The sequence below is a fragment of the Motacilla alba genome, chromosome 3 (genome assembly GCF_015832195.1).
Source record: "Motacilla alba alba isolate MOTALB_02 chromosome 3, Motacilla_alba_V1.0_pri, whole genome shotgun sequence".
Taxonomy (NCBI): domain Eukaryota; kingdom Metazoa; phylum Chordata; class Aves; order Passeriformes; family Motacillidae; genus Motacilla; species Motacilla alba.
The window spans coordinates 113,540,967-113,562,985 of record NC_052018.1 but is presented as its reverse complement, the minus strand read 5'-3'; the positions used below and the strand labels follow the sequence as shown (position 1 = coordinate 113,562,985).

At 41.2% G+C, this 22,019-nt stretch overlaps 2 protein-coding genes across 15 annotated transcripts in view; one reads left to right on the top strand and one right to left on the bottom strand.

Annotated features, from left to right (window-relative positions):
* Positions 1 to 9,937, bottom strand: part of LOC119699754 (SLX4 interacting protein) — an 83,279-nt gene extending 73,342 nt beyond the window's left edge. For 3 of the 6 annotated variants that reach the window (XM_038133678.1, XM_038133679.1, XM_038133680.1), the window contains exons 1-3: positions 9,399 to 9,566; positions 8,498 to 8,632; positions 6,553 to 6,601 (exon numbers count right to left, since the gene is read on the bottom strand). In XM_038133678.1, the coding sequence (XP_037989606.1) occupies positions 6,553 to 6,579 (27 nt within the window). In that variant the 5' untranslated portion in view covers positions 6,580 to 6,601; positions 8,498 to 8,632; positions 9,399 to 9,566. Of the gene's footprint in view, positions 1 to 6,552; positions 6,602 to 8,497; positions 8,633 to 9,398; positions 9,567 to 9,817 lie in introns of those variants that run through there. The other 3 variants (XM_038133681.1, XM_038133682.1, XM_038133683.1) reach the window with 3 other exon arrangements.
* A 4-nt stretch (positions 9,938 to 9,941) lies between these two features.
* MKKS (McKusick-Kaufman syndrome) lies at positions 9,942 to 18,117 on the top strand. 9 transcript variants are annotated; one of them, XM_038133673.1, is made up of 6 exons: positions 9,942 to 10,074; positions 10,988 to 11,213; positions 12,798 to 14,221; positions 14,718 to 14,893; positions 15,541 to 15,651; positions 16,114 to 18,117. In XM_038133673.1, the coding sequence occupies exons 3-6, from the start codon at positions 13,231 to 13,233 to the stop codon at positions 16,552 to 16,554; spliced, it is 1,719 nt and encodes a 572-aa protein (XP_037989601.1). In that variant the 5' UTR covers positions 9,942 to 10,074; positions 10,988 to 11,213; positions 12,798 to 13,230; the 3' UTR covers positions 16,555 to 18,117. The 9 variants fall into 9 exon arrangements, with proteins under 9 accessions (XP_037989601.1, XP_037989604.1, XP_037989599.1 ...); XM_038133671.1 differs by having other exon boundaries at positions 9,954 to 10,074; positions 10,984 to 11,213; XM_038133672.1 differs by having other exon boundaries at positions 9,962 to 10,070; positions 10,984 to 11,213.
* The last annotated feature ends 3,902 nt before the right edge of the window (positions 18,118 to 22,019 follow it).

Below are 22,019 nucleotides of genomic sequence, written 5' to 3'. Positions count from 1 at the left end.
AAATTAAATCCAAAATGTACAATTTGATTAGAAATCACTTCAAGTAACACTGTGAAGAATATTGGTGACTGCTTCACAGCTCATACAGATTTTAGTTCCTCAAACTGTTATTAAAAGAAGTCTGGAATTCCAATTTTTTCCAACCACACTGTCGCACTTAATTGGGCAGCTGTCAACTGTTAGAAAATAACTGCAGCATCATCTCTTTTAGAAGAACTAGTGTGGGAAGTGAAACACTTCATGGGAGCTAAACTTTCTGGAGTCATGGTAATGAATCTGTTTTCATCAGGTGACCATGAGTCATCATTTTATCAGCAGTTTAAAGGGTTTTCACAACAGCTGAGCGTCATAGGTGCCCTGCACAGCCATGACTGCAGCACAGCAATGAAACAGGGGGCCATGTGCTGTGGTACCATTATTTAAGGAAAAGCCTGGCTACTGACTCAAGAAAAATACTGCAAAGTCACGGCTGAGTAAGCTCTGCAGGGAGCACAAAACGCCCCCAAACTGGAACACAAAATGTCCAGAAACAAAGCTTTTATTTGAGAATTGAAACTAAGCAATAATTTTGCTATTAAAAATAGATGCCTTTTAAGGAAGTTGTGAACTACATGGACGAAACATCAGGAAAGAACGAAAACGTGTTGTCAGTCACTCTTCTCCCATTTTCTCCACAGTCCTGTCAGAATACACTCCTACATCAAATATTCAGCTAGCTCCCACATACTAGAATCCATCTACATTGTCCAAAGGAAGGAGAGGCTACATGAAAAATTACCAAAAAACATTATAATAAATTTTCCTTATCATACCATCGAGCACAAAATCTGCACTTCTCCATCACAAAACTGTTTGTACCAGGTAGTGCATGAAACATGGATCCCTTTACCTCAGCCTACTAACCTCCATCTGAACCCACTGGAAAGAATTGAAGAATGTCACCTACAGTGTAAGCCGAAGCCTCTCCCAGGACCTAAAGACACTCGGTGACCCCACGCAGCATCGCTGCTAAGCCCTCATGTTTTGCTGGACTCAGGGAGATCCAAGCCTTCTTCTAAGTTTCCCATCCTTTCTTCCTTCAGGGCTGGACTCTGGGGTCAAACAGGCAGCACCACCAGGATCTCCATGACACCAAAGTGTGGAGGTGTAAAATCTGGCAGTGCTGGTCAGAAATAAAACACATGGCAAGTATCATGGAACTTACATCTTTGAATTAATTAGATTTAAAAAAAACCCCACATTACTCAGTATGGTGGGTATTTAGAATCCCATATCACTGCCCCAGCAGTATAGTGCTCACAGTTAGAAAAAAAACTGATTTTCATGCACAAGTGGTACTTTAAAAACTAATCAGATTTGAATTACTAAAAGAAGTAATGCAAGTTGAATGATCGTTTTATTCCTTATTTGAAGTGATCCCCGTGAAAGCAGTGTTTCCACTATTGTTGTTTATCCCTCTGGCTTCCTATTCCTTTCTCCTTCTGCTAACACTTTAATCTCTCAACTCTTCATCCACTCATCATTTCCCTAGGCTTGAAAATTAATCCTCTGAGGTCAGTGAGGAAACTTCCATTGACTCCAGGAGATTTAGAATTATATTGTACACTTAATTTTCCTCCCCCATCTACCTCCCAACTTCCTCTTTTGTTTCTTCTGGAACTTATTTACTCATCACTTGAGCCGTTCCATATCTGGTCCCATGAAATTGGGAATTTACTGGAGCATTAAGAAAGAGAACTAAATAGATGTCCCTCCAGCCATTATTATTGTTCGCACTTCCTATTTTAAATCACATCCCCTCCTGCCCGTTTTTCATCATCTTCTTTAAGGCTTCTAAGCCCTTTTAGACAAGTGTCCTATTTTATCCATTCATACAGAAACAAATATGACAGCTGAGTGAAGTGTGATGCTACTTGACAATACCAATTTCAACCACCTGTATTTCCAGCTGTTCTGAGCAATACCACTTCAGCAAAGTTCCATCTCTAGAAAACCACTATTTAATGGTTAACATAACCATTTCTTAATTTTTAAAGACCCAAACAGCAAATACAACAACACCCAATACAATTAAAACTCAACAACCCTCAATCTGTTTGGAGAACACAAGCACCTCGGTTTTAGATTTAGAATACTTTAAAAAATTCTATTTAAATCACAGAAACCCAATCTAAGCATGTTTCTATTGAAACATTTGAGTACTCCAACCACAGGAATTTTACATACAAAATATCTTCATTTTGAAGTGAAGGGGAAAAGAAATGAACATCAGAAATACTGTATCTATTGGTTAATTTACCTAGGTACTCTCTAAAAAAAAGACTGATTCTCAATCCAAAACTCAGAATGCCAACATGCTCACAACTATGTACACAAAAAAAGCAGCTGTAGAATCAGTCTCATAACTCTGAGCAGTTTTATTTTTCTATAAAAATTTACTTTAAATACAAACAGCATTCCTTATCCTTGCTCTCCACTTGAGAGCACTGCACTCATGTATCTGTGGAGTTAATATAGCAGTAAATACATCTGTTATCCCTAATCACTCACTAGATGGGATCAGAGATAAATAAAAAATCAGGTAAAAAACCTACTCCTTTCCATAGTTGTTTTCTCCCCAAACAACTCCCAAGAAGAAGAAAACATGTCAATTTCTCACAAAAATATTATGGCTTAACCGTATATTTACAGGAATATTGATCAGCTAACTCAATGGACACTTTCACAGAAATGTGCCCCTTAATTGTCAAGCCCTCTGAGACGTCACCTAAGAATCCTCCAGATGGGCACAACTGGTGGAGAAATCTTTGCCAATGTACTGGCATTGTATTACATTTCAGCTGGTAGCTAAAAAAGAAAACATTGCAAATATCATAATCAAGTCTTGTCTTGTTACTCCACACGCAAGACAATCCACAGGTGTGTGAGCAGACCCCAAAGTGGCCCAGCCTGGGCTGTCAGTCCATCCTGGGACACTGTCTGACAGGAACATGGCTTTCCACTTCCTTCTACCTGCTGTTCCAGCCTATAACCAATGCCCTTGCTACACACACTTCCTTCATGGAGCACTCCTAAGCTCAAAAGACAGGTGTTAGGATGCCTTTGCTTGCAAGTCAGAATCTTAATGATTACATTAAGATACATCAATGTAAAAATCAAAGTACACAAACTGATCATATTACAATCCCTCTGTCATTTTCCTGTCCAATCACACCCAGTATTTCCATCTTTGTTCCCAATATAAAACAAAAAGCTGTGCTTGCTGTTTCAAATGAACTTGCCACTTACAGCTAGCAAAAAATTAGTAGGAAGGATCAAAAAAGTTACATAAATGTCCAGCAAGCAATAATTTAAACTGGTGACAAGGAGCAACAATGCTGAAAAATCAACTGCAGAGTGAGCTGGATGACCAGAGGGAACACTAAAACTACAATTATCTTAATCTAAGGCCTACAAATCGGAGACAGAACAGTGCTCCAAGTAGGAAACAAAGCAAAAAAAACCCCTTCCCTTTGAGCTGAGCTATTGAAATGTAGTAACAAGTTTGTCTTTGGCAAATGAACAAATTGCAGAAAACAGTAAATGAAATTTTTCTATTGAAGCCATAAAAATTACTATATTTAGTTCTGCAGCTTGGCATGAATAAAGTCAATTTACACAGTTCTGGAAGAGGAATTCTTTCTACTTCGTCCAAAGTTTTAAACAAGGCCCTAGTGATATTATTTTTGAAATCCATATAGAGTTCAAGATTTTGCTTTAAGCCTCACCAATTAAAGTTAAGATTTATTTCTCAGAACAGCAGTAAAATATTTTAGCAATACACAGAGAAAGATTAATTAAATTCATATGGTGGGGGTATTTTACCATGCAATGCTTATGAAACATCAATATAAAATAGAAAAGTGATGCTCAAATTAACTTGCATAAAATATTATCTATTGCAAATCACAAGACTGTATCATCCAGCTGCTTGGTAGGCGAGGAATGTGTGTTTAGGACCTAAGTGTAGTTTCTGTATTAATGTTTAAAGCTATTTTACTGCGTCAATTAGTTTATTTCGATCTCTCTTAATGGCCCTTAAAGCCAAGCTTAGGCTCGCCTCTCAAAAGCAGACCAATGGCTCCCTCCTCTGGAAGTCACCGACCATTACACCGGGGAGCCGAGATGCGCAGAAAAAACACGCACCAACAAGAGAAGTTAAACTAATTAGAGGGGGTTTCCACTTAATTACTTGATAGTCGGCTAAGATTTGACAGACTGATAACCTGCACTTTTCATTCTCTTACCAGAAAGATTCACACACGTAGGTTTACAAAATCTGAAAGCTTACATGTAGAGAATGTGGAAGACTAGGCGAGGCACCTGAAACATGGAATCATGGAGTGGTTTGGGTTAGAAGGGACCTTAGAAACCATCCCTCCTCCAGTTCCAACATCCCACCAGGGCCAGGGACACCCTCCACTAGACCAGGTCAGACTGCATGGGGCTCTGAGTGGCCTTGGACACTTCAAGGGATGGGGCATCTGCAGCTTCTCCCGGCTACCTGTTCAGTGTATCACCACCTTCATAAGGAAGAGTTTCTTCCTAATATCTAATCTAAACCTACTCTCCTTCAAATTAAACCCATTCCCCCTTTTCCTGTCACTACGTGCTCTAGGAAATAGCCCCTTTACACCTTTCCTGTGGGCTCCTTTCAGGTACTGCAAGGCCACACAGGTCACCCTGAAGCCCTCTCCAGGCTGAACAAACCCAATTCTCTCAGCATCTCCTCACAGGAGGGGCTCCATCTTCATCTCCTTCCTGTGGACTTGCTCCAACACATCTGTCCTGAACATTTTCAGACCCAGTAAAATATTCCCATCAGCTTTAAACACAAGGCATCTAAAATTAAGAATAAAGTATTTTCTGTACTCTGCCTGCAGTGACAAGTAGGAATAGTTTTTAATGGAGAATCTATCGCATGGGGATCTTCTGCGCAAAACTTATGTGAAGGCTGAAAAGTCTTAGAAAATATTCACATGAAATACAAATCCAGTGAATTTAAAGAAGCAAAACTTGACATACAAAATCCCTGACCTAACAAGTAAAACGTTAATCTGTGCACAAAGTGAATTTCAATCAGGTCAAGGCAAAGTTAATTTTCAGCATTTGGTACATGCAAAAACTTAAACTTACTCTCATTTCTCACATACTGCAAGAAAGAAAAAGTTGTATTCCATTAGCATTGTAAAAAGTTTTGATACTGCTTACCTACAGACATGCTCAGTGAGACCCTAGCCGCCCTTGCTCAGGCAGTCAGGGACGCTAAACTTGGTGATTGCAAGGCCCACGCTGAATACCAGTTGCACATCCTTGCTGAGTAATGAAGCTGTAATGAGGCAGGTCAGAAACCAAGCGTCTGAGGCTTTATATTGAGTAAAGACATTCCAACTCACACCACTTTTTTTATTGGGCACTTACATGAATATTGATGATATTGAGAGTCCTCAGCTGAGAAAAGCAATGCCTTCAGCCTCAGCTCCTGTTGTTATGCACATCAGTGGCGCACAGACTCGGAGCATCAGCTAAAATGTGCTCAAAAATCAAATCTATTTCTCCTGTAAGTCCCTCTATCAACTCAGCAGCACTGAATAATATGATACTGTTAACCTTCTGGAGGTTTACAGTCCTGTTAAACAGTAAAAATATAAAGCAAACATGCCACTAAATGACAGCGGTTTTCCTTGGAAAAGAACACAGAGCACACAAAAATTAAGTGCTTGGTCTTCTCATTAAACAGGTTGGTTACCCACAAAACCAAGCTTTGACAGCTTCCACAGCCTGATCACTCAGGAAGGATTTTGTAGCTGCCCTCCAAAAATTCCAAGCATACCCACAGAAGAAAAATCTGTTGCGTTATGAAAATTCCTGGAAAAACACTTCCAAGAGAATAATATGCTGTGCTAATCACAATTAAGTTTATTTATTGATTAGCTGGTATAGTCACAGTAGTAGAATTATGAAGTGTTATGTTTATTACAGAATGTTTTGAAAAGTTTTGCTCCTCAACACATAACAAAGTCTGGGACTGTTGGCAAAATGGACTTCAATAGCATTTTATTGCACATGAAACAACCAATACTTGAAAATGGAAAAAGAGGCAAAAAAGAGATAAATAAATTAGTACTTTAAGAATTGCTACACCTTAAACCAGGAACCCTCAGACCTGGGAAGTACATAAATAGTATTACAAGATTACAGTAAGAAAAGAATCCACCCAAATTTTTACTTCAGGTAGCAAACAGTGTTTTATTGAGAACTGATGCAGTTTCTAATTCTCACTGCACAACTTACCACTTTTAGTTACAGCCTTTTAATCCTCAGCTGACCCCAGACACACTCTGCCACGATACAGCAGCAATTCCAAGTTTGCTTCCAGAGGGAGAGAAAAGCTCACATAAAGAATGCTACCATGACCAGAAGCCTGAAGGATGCACTTTTAGTATCCACAGACACATTCTAAGCAGTATTACAGATTTATTATTTGTTTTAAAGCTATGCCATTCTACTTACCTTAATGACAAATTTGTTGGATGCCATGATGGGTCAGTGTGAGCTGGTCCTATAAAGATACCAATTAAAAGTGATCAGCACTGGAGAAACACTCAGATTTCTACAGCAATGGAGAAGGAATTTTACATCTGTGCCCCACTCCTTCATGGCTACTGTTCTTCAAACCCTACACTCTGATTTAAAAAAAAAAAAAACAAGGAACACTCTTATTTAAAGGACAGTTACTTAGCTAACTGTGTTGGTTTCTTTTAGTGAACCTCATAACTTTGGTTGTTGGATGCACTTTGCATCCAACACAGGAAATACAAACTCAGAACTCTTTGGAGTAAGAAACTCTAGCTTTTGGGTCACCTGGTACCCATCCATACACACATATATTATGTATTTATGTATATTTTAAATTTTATACTACACACATAAAGCAGCATAACCCGAGTCTTATGGTGGTTGCACAAAAGTAAAGTGAACCTTGGACATCCCCCTCCCTTGCTTATCCCAAACAGGACCTAAATCACTAAATCTGGGATCCTGGGTGAAAACATTAAAAATTGAGGAATGTGTACACATTTCTCACTGCGTACTTCAAATTATTAAGTACTGTGATAGAGCTGTCAAATTTCAGGACACACGTCAGGTTGGGGATACGTGTTTCTGTCAGGCACTACACTTAAATGTTTCAAAATGCAGTTGCTATCACTGTTTGACTTCAAAAAAGTATAAAACAAGACAAAGATCCACTTTAAAACTACATGGCGTAGCACAGATGATTTTAATCTTAAGATTCTCAACAGTCTTGCACACAGAAGCTGGAATACCGTCATGCCTTGTGCCATGCCACTATCATTCTCCCTTGCACCAAACAGCCCTGGAAACTTCTCCATTTTATCAGATGAAACCCTGACAACTCTACTGATGGCAATTTTGAGAAACACAATGCAAAAAAAACAGAGCTCTGGACCACTTGAAACATCCTAGTTCAGTTCAGTCATGTAGTAAGTTCAGCTGAATTTACGGGGCATCACTGATTTCTTTCTGGTAACAATTTACTTTCCAGAATAATACTGTTGCAACAGGTCGTCTACTAGTCATGCGGGAACTGCTGGCAGGCAGCAATCCCCTCCAAATACGAGTTACAAAATAATAGAAGAAAAACATAAAAAGGAAAAGGACGGACAAGAAAAGTTAGCTTTGGTTCAGTTTGCTCTTCCTGGGAGTAAGCTGACTTTGGGAGTTTGCCAACTACCCCATTCTTTGCACTGACCACACAGATAAGACAAAGGAAATAGAGCAGACAGACAAAATGTAAGCAAATCCACAGAAAACAAAAAGGAAAATATTTTATGTGTGAACCATCAGGGAAATCGCTGAAGTGACACAGGTGAAAAAATACTCAATACTAAGACATCAGAAGATGAGGAAAACCACTCATCAATTGTTCAAGGAAAAAAAAACAACTAGCCCCAAAACAAGTAACCCCAAAATACATAGCCATTTCCTGTGTTTTAAAAAAAAACCCACCAAACACCAAAAACACAGATCTGTTTGTTTGACAGAAAGAGTCTGTCTCATGGAAGGCTTTTTCTGTTGCAAATTCTAAAGTAAACACCACATAAGGACATATGAAGATATGCAAATATGGCAGAAAAATTCCTCACAAGACTATATATACATATATGTACACAAAAAACAAGTCCCGATGTGGGATGTGTAGTATTCCAAGACCTAAAATGTTGATACAACCTGTGCACAAAGACATGATTTAGAATCAAACACATAGGTTGCCTGTAGCTAGAGTGAGACACACATTAAAAACAATGTGGCAGAATATCTTTCTTCCCTAAATTTGAGTCAAATGGAGCGATGGGTACTCAGGAGAAGCCAGAAAACACAGTGACCTAGAGAGCAAGCTCAAGTGTCCTCTGCCAGCTGATGAACAGCATCTTACCTTAGCAAAGCAGCTTCCTGTGGGGAGGAAATGCAGAGCTCGGAGGGAGGAGGAACTGAAAACTCCTGGCACACACCTGGAGATACAGCAGCAAGCTTCACCCACTGCCCATGTCCGGGTGGGCAGAGGGGGCACCTGGGAACGGCAGAAACAAACAAACAAATGCTAACTAAGGAACTCTGTAGGGTAAGTTGATATTAACTATTTTTGTAGTATGAAATGAACTACCACAACATAAAACAGGAGTTTTCTGAACCTTCCCGCCCAGCACTGGTCAGTTTCTGAGAGTAGATCCTAAGCTTGGGATGAGCAGTGCAATGCTCAGCTACTCACACACGCATTAAAGCATCCCCGCTTCTGAAAAGACACACCACAATCTTCCCATTTGCCATTCAGGATTTCTGTGCCCACTGCTGCCAATTACTCCACTTAACCCTTGAAAAATGCTCTTCCAGGAACCCAGCACCTTTTCTCCTCATTGTCATTCACACTCCTTCTTTCATGAACTGCCCATTCACCTTTAAGGCTCAATAAGCCAATTTCCACAACATGACCCAGGCACCACAGAAGTGCCTAGGACTACAGGGAGAGGTTCTGAGGAGCACCAGAGGGCCACAAACAGCTGCTATTATCTTTTTTAACTTTTGTGGAACAGCTGAATGCAATTAACAATGAAAAATTACTATAGAATTAAAAAATTATACTCCTTTCTGCATGGAGATCAGGCATTAAATACTTGTCTTTTGGCTACAGTAAAAAACTCTGCAACTATAAACGAAATTGAAAGCAAACCCATTCATTAACAAATGAATATGAGATATTCTTGACAGTGACTACAGGAGTAGAGAGAAGAGTGAAGAAGAAGTATAACTGTATTCACAGAAGTATTTCTTGTACTTACAGGAGTGAATACAGGAAAAGTGGATACAGGAAAGCAGAAGAGCTAGGGAAAAGCGGAGGTCAGGGAACAAAGTTATTTGCACTTGTTTTGGCCGGGGCACTTCTGCCCGCCCACAGGAAGCCTCAGACTGCCGGGCGCAGGTGAAAGGCGCAGTGGCTGCAGTAGCAGATACGCAAGGAAGAAAAATCAGAGCTATATATACACATATTTTTATGCCTGGCCAGGCTGGGCGGGGGTGAGGAACGGGATAGAGCGGCTGAGGCAGCGGCTGAGGGAGGCTCGGTGGGAGCCGGCCTGCACCGCCGCTAGAGCCCCGGCTGTCCGAGCATCCCCTCAGAGGTTTAACCGAGGGGAACAGCGGGGTGGGAGCCCCAGGCAGAGCCGCAAGAGCCGGGCGGCCCGAGGCGGGCGTGCCGTACCCCTGCTCACGCTGCGCCCGCCTCCCGCCGCTCCTCTGCCCTACCCAAAATGGCCGCGCCCGTCGCCGCGCCCTTCCCGCGCTGCCCGCACGCAAAATGGCCGCCAGCGGCTGAGGCGGGCTGCGCCGCGAGTGACGCTGCGCGCGGCTAATGGCGGGCGCCGAGGGGCGGCGCGGCGCGGCACGGCACGTCCGGGGCCGTGCTTCTTGCAGCGCTTCTTCTTCCTGCCGGGCCGCGTTTGAACGTGTGGAGGGTGGGTGAGTGCTTGCCTCCCCGGGAAGGCTCCTCGGTAGCACCGTCCTCACTCGCTCCCGGAGTGGGGAGAAGCCTCCGGCGCGCCGTGCCCGCGGTCTGTGCCTGAGGGCGCCGCTGCCCCTCAGCCGTCCGTGCCTCAAGGTCGCTGGGTCGCGGGAAGGAGGAGGAGGAAGAAGAGGAGGAGTGGGTTGTGAGGGCTCCGTAGCGCGATGGAGGGGCGGTTGGTGGGGCGGGTTACACCTGTCAGGGCCATGGAGTTGGGCCGGGTGTGGGAGCATTTCCTCTCCGAGCTACTGCTTTGTAGCTGCTCAAACCAGTGAGGTGTTTTGGTATAAAACGTGAGTGTGCGTGCGAAATCCCATGGAAAGTAGGTTTTTTTTTCCAGTTTCTCATTACATAAGGATTAATTTATTGCTCTCTTTGTAATGGTGCCGCTTCTAAATACTTTAAGGTGGTCAGGCAAAGCTGCACAAAGGTAAAGTGGTGTCAGAAGCTTCACACCTTGCTTTGCCTGCAATTTCAAGGTTCTGCATTGCCTCAGGAGCCTAGCTACTCATTGAATTTTATTAACTATAGGGGGTGAAGGTGTATTTTGAACCTGCTTTTGGGCTTCAGAGGCTTACCATCTGGGTAGTAGTGCTTGTAATTAGATAAAGCTTTGTTGTGTTTAAGATTTAGCATGCCAAAGCTCGAAGCAAATGTAGCAATTAACATTTCAAAATGTCTGAATTGAGGGTTTGGGTTTTTTTTTTGGTTCATAAAGTAAGGCTTTTTGTTTAGTGTTATAGTCATCTTCTGCACTGCAATTAAAGGTATTAACACTCGGCTTCATCTGTTCAGTATTGTTATTATAGAGTAAGAAAAAAAGAATTTCTAGAATATGTTTAAAATATTAAATTATCTTTACCTAGGTAGATGCCAGTTTGCAATGGGTCTTAAAACCTTCTGGAAGGACAACAAAGTTCTGATTGTTATGGGAGCTAGCCTGGGGCTAGTGCACTGGGGCTGGTATTACTTGAAGTCCAGTCCTATTTTCCAAGTGAAGACAGAGGATTTTTCTCCAGACCGTGAAATTCTGGCATTCATGATGCAAACCGCTCGCAAAAGTAAAGAAAAATAGCATTAGTATTTTGATTTTTAGGTAAGTTGCCTAATTAGTTGTATCTGTGTCTTTGAGGGAGAAGATGAATTAATTGAGAATTTTCAAACATATAGCTTTGGTGTTCTAACTTTAGTCTTTTGGAGTTTTATTCTGCTTTGCAACTGAGTTAAGTTTTTGTAACTACATGGGCCCAAAAAGTGCATCATAAATCTCAAAAACGACTGCTAAATCCCACCTGATGAGATCAACTAAGTGAGGGTATTATATGTCTTAAAGATATTTTAAAATGAGCTCTAGTAACTTCAGGACAGCAATCAAACTCGTCTGACTGGATCTATAGCAGTGTCCTTTCAGGCTTAAAAATGCCCAGAAATAATTGTGACTGTACATAGTAACATAGTCTGTGTTAGTAGGGATGGTGATTACAACAGAGAGTGAAACAAAATGAAGTACAAGTGTCAATACTGTAGAGTTCGCGTAGAAACGTATATAAGCATTGATTTAAGTTTTACTGTTTTAAGAACTGAAAAACTTTCTTTGTGGGCCTCTTGAAGTAAGAAGCCTTTGTTTGAGCCAGAATCTTGAAGTTGTTTGAACATCAAAAGCTGTTGTTTCCGCTGCCTGGCGAGCACTGCTGACTAGTTGAGTTCTTTTGTTCTTGAGTAAAATCAGGTGGAAATTGCTGTAGTTTTGGTACTTCAGTGAAGTTGATGGTAGCTATACAGACCTGCTGGTAACAGTATAGCTCAGTGGTCAGAATTGAAGTTATTAATAAACAGGTATAATTGATGCATTCTGTATGTTTGTAGTAAAATCATGTTAGTAGATTTTCTCTGTTAAAAAGCATTATGGAATGCATGGGCCAGTGGAGGTTCAGCAAGGCCCAGTGCAGTGTCCTGTGCTGGGGTCACAGCCCCATGCTGAGTTACAGGGAAGCGTGGCTGGAGAGATTCCTGGGCGTGCTGGTGACAGCAGCTGAGCATGAGCCAGCATGTGCTGACAGTGCCTGTCCCCTGTGCTCGGCACTGCTGAGGGACACCAGCCTTCAGAGAGCACACTGAGGTGCCAAATGAGTCCCGAGAAGGGCGGTGGTCCTGTGAGGAGAGCTGAGGCAGCTGGGGGTCTTCAGCCTGGGGAAAAGAAGGCTCAGGGCAGCCTTATTGTTTTTTACAACCACCTGGAAGGAGGCTGCAGGCAGGTGGGGGTCAGTCTCCTGAGTAACAGGTGCTAGGACAAGAGAAAACAGCCTGCAGTTGCACCAGGGGAGGTTTAGATTGGATATTAGGAAAACTGTTGTCACAGGAAGGGTTGTCAAGCACTGGCACTGGCTGCCCAGGGAGGTGGCCGAGTCACCATTCCTGGAGGTGTTTAATGGATGCATACATGTGGCATTTGGGGACTGGTTCTGTGCTGGCTTGGCACTGCTAGGGTAACAGCAGGACTCGACTTCAAAGGTTTTTTCCAACCTAAATGATTTTTTGATGCAGTATTTGTCCTTCTGTGACTTTTTCTGGTGAAAACTAAAATAGGTCGAGCTATACAATATTTTTGTAAGATTATTTGTTGGAACTCTGACTTGGTATTCCAACAATTATTCTAATATCTTTCTGGTTTTTATTGTAGGTATAACTAAGCTTGAAGGTTTTCATCTGTGACTGTTGCCAGAAAAGATGAAGAAAACTACCTGGAGTAGAAAGAACTTTCTGCTTGTAGCAGGACTGTCACTTATAGGTGTCCATATAGGAAGCATGCTTGTAAACTTTGTTGCGAAAAAGTCTGCTCAATCTCATTCAGAAGCTAAAAGAGATCGTCCATAATGAAATAGCTTCCTGCTGTCACTATTTATCTGTTTTGCAAGGTGATTTAAGCCTCGTTTTAAGAGGGCTGTGATGAGTAGTATCAGGAATGCTATATCTACTGTTTCACACTGAAAATCATAATCCTTACCTGCAAAGAATTGAAATGTACTACCCTGAAATTTTAAAAGCACAGTGAATTATAGATCCAAGTAGAAGTGAAATGTTTTTTTGGCTAGAATTAAAATCTTACCTTCAGAATGTCTCGCCTTGAAGCTAAAAAGCCTCCGTTATTTATTAGCGAGCCGCTGACAGGAGATGCAGTGAGTCAGTCACTGTCTCTGCTGAGCGGGATATTAAAATCTTCCTACGGTCCTGCTGGTCGACTCAAACAGCTCCACAATGGTGTGGGGGGCTGTGTTTGTACCACGTCCCAATCCTCAGCCCTCCTGGGGCGCCTTTCCGTCAGCCAGCCCGTGCTGCGTGTCCTGACGGCCTCTGTACGGAACCACGTGTCACGTTTCAGTGACTGTGGCCTATTCACTGCCATCCTTTGCTGCGGCTTCATCGAAAATTTCAGGAGCCTGAATGTTGTGCCTTTTACTGTCATTAAAATAAGCAAGCATCTTCTGAGTCTGTGCATGGACCACCTGAAATCTGAGGCCTGTGGTTGCCGGGTGTCGGTGGATTTTAGCAGTGTTGAGACCCTTGTTTGTTTGGTTCGGAGCATTTTAACAAGCAAACCTGCTTGCATGCTTAATAAAACGGAAGTTGATCATCTCACCTCACTGGTTTTAAAGGCTTTTGTATTTACTGTTCCATGTCATGTTGAGACTAATGCTGTTTTAGGGAAGTGTGTGGTAATACCTGTGAAAGGTAGAAGAGTTGAGGATTCTACAGTTCTTCCTGGACTGCTGATAGAAGCACCAGAAATCCAGTTGGGAAAACCACTTGCTGTCAAAAGGACTGGTTCAAACATGATCAAGATTGCCCTTTTCAGTGTGTCCATGTCAGGTGACGGCTCTAACCCTGAGGAAGGAACTATAGCGGTCCATCACGGAGTTTCTCTGGAAGCGTCAGAGCTGAATCAGTTGCTGAATGTGGGGAAGCAGCTGGTTAAGGATGAGGTGGGCCTTGTGGTGTGCCAGAAGGTGATGCATCCCTCCTTGAAGCAGTACCTGAAGGAGCACGGTGTCATGGCTGTGGACAGGGCTGGGCTGTCTCTGATGGAGCCCCTGGGCCGTGTGACAGGTAACAGGCCAGTTCTCTGCCTAAACCATTGTCCTGGAGTTGTCACTGTGAGGAGAGCGTCACCTGGGGTGGTGGCATTGCAGAGGAAGCTCTCTTATTTCCCTCTGCCTTAGCCACCTAGCAAGAGTTGCTCTTTTCTAGTCCACAAACCATTTTTCAAGGCGAGCAGGACTTCTGTGCAGGCCCTGACGGTGGCATACCACAGGTGTTAATACTGCTTGCTGCATGAGGGATATCCAATTCCAGTGACTGTTTGTTTGCAAGCTCTAAATCAAGGCAAATGAAACAATCACTTGTTTTTAATCTCACATTGCCACCAAGTCTTGCGCTCTAAATGTGTTGGTTTCTGTGGTTTCCTGCGTGAATTGAAATGACAGTTATTGAACAATGTATATAACTTAAAAAGCCAAGAGGAATGAAGTTTATGCTTTATGAAATGCATCAGCTAGCTGTTCTGATGGTGCCACATACTGTTTTCTCCTTTTTTAATTGACAGGTTCACAGCCTATAGCTTCCATACATTCGTTGCCTCCTGGCTGTTATGGCAGTTTGAAAGATTTGTGCCTGGAGAGTTTTGCTTCAAAGCATTTTCTACATCTAATTCCTGAGGACACAGTTATCTGCAGCCTGATACTCTGTAACAGAAGTGAAACAGCATGGGATGAGTTGAAAGTACGCAAATTTTCTTCAAATATTTTCTTGGAAAGTCGTGTTGTTAATGGAAAAACACTGAGAAATATGAAATACATTGAGTTTAGAAACATAGTTTTTTCAGTACATAAATTAAGTTTATTTGTTTCCAGAATTTCAAAATCCTTGAAGTGCTCATGTTCGTTTAATGCCTCTGTTTTAATACAGCAAGTTGTTTAGGAACAGGTACATCTTTCACCTGTTCTTGAGGCCAGTGCTGGATAAATATTTTCATTTTCATTACCTGGTCTATGAGAATATAAAAATCGAAACTGCCTAGCAAAAAGCCAGCAGCAACACATACAATGATAGTCAAGCATTGTTTTGCATTGAACAGTTGGTCTGGAAATGTCATTGATACTGATTGACTTTTTATATATAGCTGTGTTTTGAAAAAAGAAGGATTAAAATGCAGCTTTTTATTTCTGCCTTTCCATAGTGTGGACAAATAAAGACAATTTCTCATCAAGTGAACAAGGTCTTGGAACTCTCTCAGCAGCTTTATATCCACATGTAATTCAACTTTATGGAATCTGTACCAGAAACTACTGAAAATTTTATTGTGGTGGTTTTTTCAATGGGGACAAATCCTATTGGTATGTCTAACAAGAATTTCATGTGATTTTCAGCGTGTCTGTGAAACTGCAGAACACGTGTTACAGTTAACAGTGAAGGAACCTTTGGCATTATTAGGAGGGGGCTGTACAGAAACTCACCTGGCTTCATACATAAGACACAAGGTACGTAAGATGTAAGAGTTTCAAAGATGCTTAATGTGCTTAAGAAACAAGAATTTATGTAGAATCACTGCAACAGTGAAACACTTCTCTCCTTCTAGATTAATGTGGCATTTTTGCTAACTACTAGTATAAAATAAGGGGTCTATTTGAAGCACTCAGGTTTAATTATATCTTTTAAACTTAACACTATATTTGTACTTGTTGATCTTTCTGTAGGTATCTGTTATAGTAACTGCATGTTTTTAAGTGTTGAAAATATGTAGGGTTTTTGTATTGAAAGATGATCATGCAGAACTCCGCTTTGACTCTTTCCTGCCGTGGGATAATAATTAAACATTTTTTAGTTAGAACAGAACCATCTGTTTTGGGGGGAAAAAAAAGCAGCAGTATGATACATGCTTAAAATGATTTCTGTGAAACAGTGCTCTAACTTTGCTTTCCTGGTTCTGGTTTCTTTTTTAGAGTTCTGGCCTGCCTGCCAGCACTTTCAAAGACCTAGGTTGCTCTCAGACACAGTACCAATTGGTTGCTGACGGGTTTTGCCGTTCCCTGGAGTCTGTAGCTCGCTCTCTGAGTCACGATGGTGAAGAGGTTCTGACAGATGTGGTTTATGGGCACTGCTGGTTTGTTCCCTCAGGTTCTCCCTGTGTCTCCAGGTGGTCAGATTTAGTTTCCAAATGCGGCTGTGGGGTGAGTGGTAACACAGAGGACCTCAGCTGGAGCTTTTTGCAAGGCCAGTCTGGCTCTCCTGTTGTGCAGGGCTGCCCTAAAGAGCCCTCAGTAAAGGCTGCTGACCTCCGGACTCTGGATTGCTTTGCTGCCAAATGCAGTGGCCTGCAGGTAGCTCTGGAGACAGCCAACCTGATTTTGGACCTCTCATACATAATTGAAGATCAAAATTAGCTCTGATGTTATGTGATTTGAGTTGTATAGCAAGACAACACTGAATTGAAGGCAGGGAAATGTATAATGCGTTAAAATATTTGAACAGGTTAGAAGGTGGACAGCAGCTGGGAATTTTAAATTCAACAGCTGGCCATTGAATACTCTTCTCATTATTAATCTGTGCTCTCAAGCATTTTCAAATGTTCAATCTGTTCCCTCTGCATTAAGGAAAGTTTTGGATGTTGGTTAGCTCTGTGGCATCTTCAAAGGAATGGGAAAAATGGATTCACTTGTTGAGAAAATATGTTATGTTTTGGGATTTATACAGTCTCAGCAAAAGCTTTACACATCTAAAAAGACTTATATATTGCAGCAGAATTGTATCACTGATATTTTTAATTTTGTAGGGAAAAAAGGCTTAGCAGATACCTTCAGGCACTTGTTTTTAATTTTGTCTTGAAGTTTTTGTCACCATATAGTATATGTATATGCAGTTTCTATTTCTAAATGGGTGAAAGATATATGTAATTTATTTAGCAAGTTATGAAAACTCAACCTGGAGCTCTTAAGGTAGCAGGTAGGTAACAGAAGATTTGAAAATAAATGGTAGACTGGGTGGAAAAAACTTTTGTCAAGTGGACCTTGATTATCTTCTGTGGAATACAGGGCAGTCTGTCATGAAGTTTCTATCATTCAAGCAAAGCTGCAAGAATGTCCCACTTACCATTCAATTAACTCTTTGACTGTGCATGGCTTCTTTTAATGAAGTAAGGCTTTAAGCTGCTCAGACTCGTTTTGATCTTTAAATAAGACTGTAGACTGAATGATCAAAACTTTTTCTCATTCTGAGCTTGCATGCAAGATCAAAAAGGGTGCTACATTTTCTTACTTAAGCTCATTTTCTTTGCCACTTTTCTTTTCCCTCTTTGTTTTCAGTCACAAGGGACAAGTCATTCATGGTGCATTTCCAGAAAACATCTGAGTCAGTTGTCGTCTAGTCTGCTTATTTTTCCTGGTCTCTTAAGATTTTAATATATTTATTTACTGCATATAAGCAGTAGAATTGTTATATATAACTCAGTTTTGAAATATGTAATTAAAACCAGATCTTTCCAGACCTTTTGTACAAAGTCCTTTTAATTTTGAGAACATAAGTAATCATTTTCTCACTGGGAAAAAAATGAAGAGTTATTTAAAGTTCTTTATCTTTTTATGACCTGAAATGATTGCTTCAGTGCTGTAAGGCATACTCTGGGGACTTGAGCAAGAATGTTACAAGGGTTGAGAATGGAGGCTGCTGAAAGCTGGTTTGAAAGCTAATAAGGCTGCTTTCATATCTTGATCCTCCCATATGCCATGAACTATGTGAAAGCATCAGGAATAATGAAGCCAAATGATGGTGCGTATCTTAAGGCACAGAAGAATCTTGGTAATACTTCATCTAATTATGACTCTCCAGCTCAGAGTGCTGAATTACACTATTTTACTTCCTCTAATAGCAGCTTGTTATGCAGTGCAGAAAATGTTGAGTTCAGTGACTACAGCTGTGAAGTGAAAATTAAAACAATATTCAAGTAGAAATAGTTGTGAGTGTTCTTTTGTCTTGGTGTCTGAAGGTCGAATCCCAGGTCTTGAATCAGAGCTGAGGGTTTTATTCTCCTCCAAAAAGAAAGTCACAGATTAAAAAACTGAAAAAATTTAATTTAATTTTTGGTAAGTAGCTAAAAATCATTTATACCTGAACTAAAGATTTTTTCATATATAGGCAATTTTAATAACAATCAATTTTTGCCTTCTACGGTGACTAAAAAGGATAAATAAGCAGCTTGCTCAGCTGTTTATGGACAGTATAAGTTCAGTTCTCAGTTGTACTGCAGTAGGCTTGAACCTTTAGTTCTTAGTGTTGCCTCATCTTTGGGGGGTAACATAGGAGGAGTGCAGCTTTGGATACTTTTTAAAATCCAAGTAAAAAGAATTTTGACTCAATCTAACAGCAACATAAAGTAACTTTTTTGAACTTGTTTTCTAATAAAATTTGGGTGCAGAAATGGTTGGGTTTCCCCCTGTGTTTCAAAGTTGACAGAATGAAATATCCTCAGCTGTAATGCCTCTGGGAAGTCGCTGTGGTTTTATTCCTGTTCCCCTTGGCATTTGAAGTTCAATGGGAAAAATTAGTGCTACGTAAGTATTAGGAGACAAGTGTTTTCTGATCATGACCTCACTCATGTCTGATTTCCACAGATTGCTGAGATTGAATTAAACTTTAATAATTCTGCTGATAATGTACAGGAAATACCAACATTATTCTCCATCCTTCTCAGGTACCAGGCGTAGAAGGAGAAACAAAGAAGTGCTGATATTAGAATCACTCAGGTCAGCATATTTAAGTAAGATGCCAGTGTAATATAACTGTTCAGTATTTGTTTAGTATTTCTGTTCCCCTTTGGTACTTGAAGCTTCAAAGTGAAGACCTGAAAATGCTGATTAATTAAGGGATATTTCTTTCTATTGTGACCCATTTCAAGCAGAGGCACCATTAAATATTATTTTGGTATTGGTTAAGAATGCATAGTACCTGTTTTTCATTGATTCTGCTTCTTACCTGTGAATTTGTAGAGTCACTCTGCAATATCTGAGTTCTTTTTCTGACTATTCTCCTATCTGTAAAATGGGAACAAAGATTTTTTGGGTGAAGGGTTCTAAGATCCAGATGTAAAGTGAAAAACAGGAAAAAAGAAAGATATTTTAAAATTACTCAAATCCTTGCTAAAAATATTAGAGTAATTTCATTACGGGAACTTTGATCAGAATTTACATGGACTCCTTTAATTATTTTTCTGGGTAAAAACCACATCTTTTTATATTGAACCTGGATTTTCTTGTTCTCTGAAGTCCCAGCTGCAGGAAATCACTGTTGCTGCCAGTAATCTGATTTATTGCTTTACATCTTCAGTACACACACGCACAGAGATGTGACCTGAAAGCTGTGTGCAGGAATGGTTGGAATTGAATATCAGCAATGTCAGGCATATCAGTAATCCTTACTGTATCCTGTCTTCAGAGTGAATGTTCATGTGATGCTAATCCTTGAAGACTGGCTAGAAACAGGTTTGTGACTTTGGGAAACTTAACATTACAAATTGGTGGCATAACACTGGTTTGTTGGTTTAAAATTTCTTAATTTTTTTTTTTTTAAATTCAAGTGTTTGGGCTTTTTTAGGCTGAGCAGCCACTACAGTGTTAGATCTGTCCCAGTAAGGAGGGTATTGATTGCTGTCAAAACTTGTAAGGGAAATAGTGCCTGGAATATCACAAGCACAGCAGAGCTTGTACAAAACAATTCACCTTACCCAAAACCACCGCTCTTGAGTTTTACTTGTGCCCTTATTTTGCTGTGTTACCACATTAGCAAAATGTGGTATTTATCACATTTTCAGCAGTGCCATGGGAATCGAGTCATGTAAGTATTACACTCTTCAATCTCAGAAAAATCAATATCTTTGAGTTAGTCAATGTCGTAGGAAGAACTTTAACTGGATCTGCATTTACTGCTGTTGTGAAGATGCAGAAACAGTCTGACTTTATTGCAAAGGGACTGCCTACCCTGCTTAAAATCTGCCAGCCAGACTTTTTGAGAAGCCATATTACAATGGGTAGTTCTAGAATATTAGTAGCTTTTATCCATTATTGTAAATGTGAGTCATTTCTATGTTTGTCAGCAGAGACAAGTTGCACAGTACTAATAAATAACCTTCTGACCAGTAACACTGTGATCTTAAATTCTCAGTTAAGAAATACCTTTGCTTTTTGTCTGTATGCATTGCCTGGTTTAAATTAGTCTTGCACATTATAAGCTCAAAAGCATATACAAATTTATTCTCTATGCTGGAAGCAGAAATGTAGCTACAGTGTTTGTAAGTAGAGCCACCATGTCATTATTCCAGGCACCAATAAAATTAATTGCGGAACAGGTTCCAGGATTGGGCTACTTGACCTAATCATTAAACACATTTTATTTTCACACCTTACTGCAAACATCTTTATAAACTTGAGCTTTTAAATCTGCTTGCACATGAAAAGCTTTTATTCAAGCTTTTATCATGTGCCTAGAAGGCCCCAGCTGTTTTGTTTGTGTCTGCCTTCTGGAAACTGATCACTAGTGTCCTTGTTATTTTCTTTCTGTCTGGACAACATCAGCTCTCTTCAGGTACAGATTAAATACACATTAAATACTAGCTGCTCTTTTTTTTTTAATTTTTTTTTTAATTTTATACTATTATGTGATGTCTGCTAAGCATTTGTGTGGCACCACTGCGATGTCCACAGCTATTCCTGACTGGTAACCTTCTTTTTATAAACCATTAAATCTAGACTCTTTAAGGCTTTATGACATTGGTAGACCGATATGTTATCCCTGTTAAAAGAACTGAGGTTTGGGGAAGGGAAACGGAGTCCCCTAATCTGTGGCAATAACTCTGAAGGACCCTGAGTCACCATTTGCGTGTGGGCTAGGCAGGCCCTGCTGATGGATGGTGCACTCGGGCAATGGCTGAATGGTTTTTTCAGGGAATTGTAGGCACTGTGGTACCTTCAGTTCTTGGAAGACTTTGTGACTTATTTAAGAGCCAGAAAGAAAACTATTTCACCCTCATGTATTACTTTGTGACTGATATTCCTCCTGCCACGCACCTGCCCAGCCACTTGCTCAAGCCTCAGCTCGACAGTGGGAGGAAATGGGATGAAAAACCTCCTGGGTCCAGATAGGCCTCTTCTTCTGGGTTTCCCACTCTTCTCCCCTAAATTCCTCGCTGCCAAGTGGCATTTTGCCCTTTTTTAGATGTGTTTAAGGAGAGCCGCCACAGGCCCAGGGCGGCTGCTGGAGCCAGGTGCTCCCCACAGGGCCCCTGAGGTCCCTCACGGGGCCGCCATTTTGAAAGCCCTCACGAAGGCTGCTGGAGGGTGCGGAAGAATCGCTGGGTTTAATGAAACCTGGAGCCAGGAACGGCTCTAGGGCTGTCAACAAAGCCTAGTCCTGGGAAAGGTGCTGGGAAAATGGCATGTTTTCCTTGTGCTGGGAGTGCTTCAGGAGGGACAGGCACCCCAGCCAGCCGGAGAGCTGACCGCAAAAAAGGTACGAACAAAGAAAAACCCAGCTCCTCTTTGCCAAGGGTGGTTTAAAGCTGATGGTGCCTGATGGCTGTTATGTAGGGCAGCTGTGACAGGCTGCCTTGCTCCCCTCACAGATAGATCCCACCTGTGGAGAAGCAAGGGTGGATGGTGTGCTGAAGGACTGGGCAGCTTTTGGGATTTGGGCTCTTTCTGGGAAGGTGAGATCACTTCCCAGTAGCTTTGAAAAGGGGAAAGGCCTAGCAGTACTTCATGAGGGAGCTCCCACAGTACGACCACCTCCCACGCCCACGAAGTCTCCTCAGGAGTCTGAGGACACGAGCTTGGGAGAGAGACAGAGGATTGACCCACGGCCC

What these genes read in the sequence shown, in the direction of transcription:
- MKKS (XM_038133676.1), top strand. Translation starts at nt 13,231, where the DNA reads ATGTCTCGCCTTGAAGCTAAAAAGCCTCCGTTATTTATTAGCGAGCCG. An exon ending in GCCCCTGGGCCGTGTGACAG is followed by an intron (nt 14,222 to 14,717) that starts GTAACAGGCCAG and finishes TTTAATTGACAG; the next exon opens with GTTCACAGCCTATAGCTTCC. An exon ending in CAGCATGGGATGAGTTGAAA is followed by an intron (nt 14,894 to 15,540) that starts GTACGCAAATTT and finishes TGTGATTTTCAG; the next exon opens with CGTGTCTGTGAAACTGCAGA.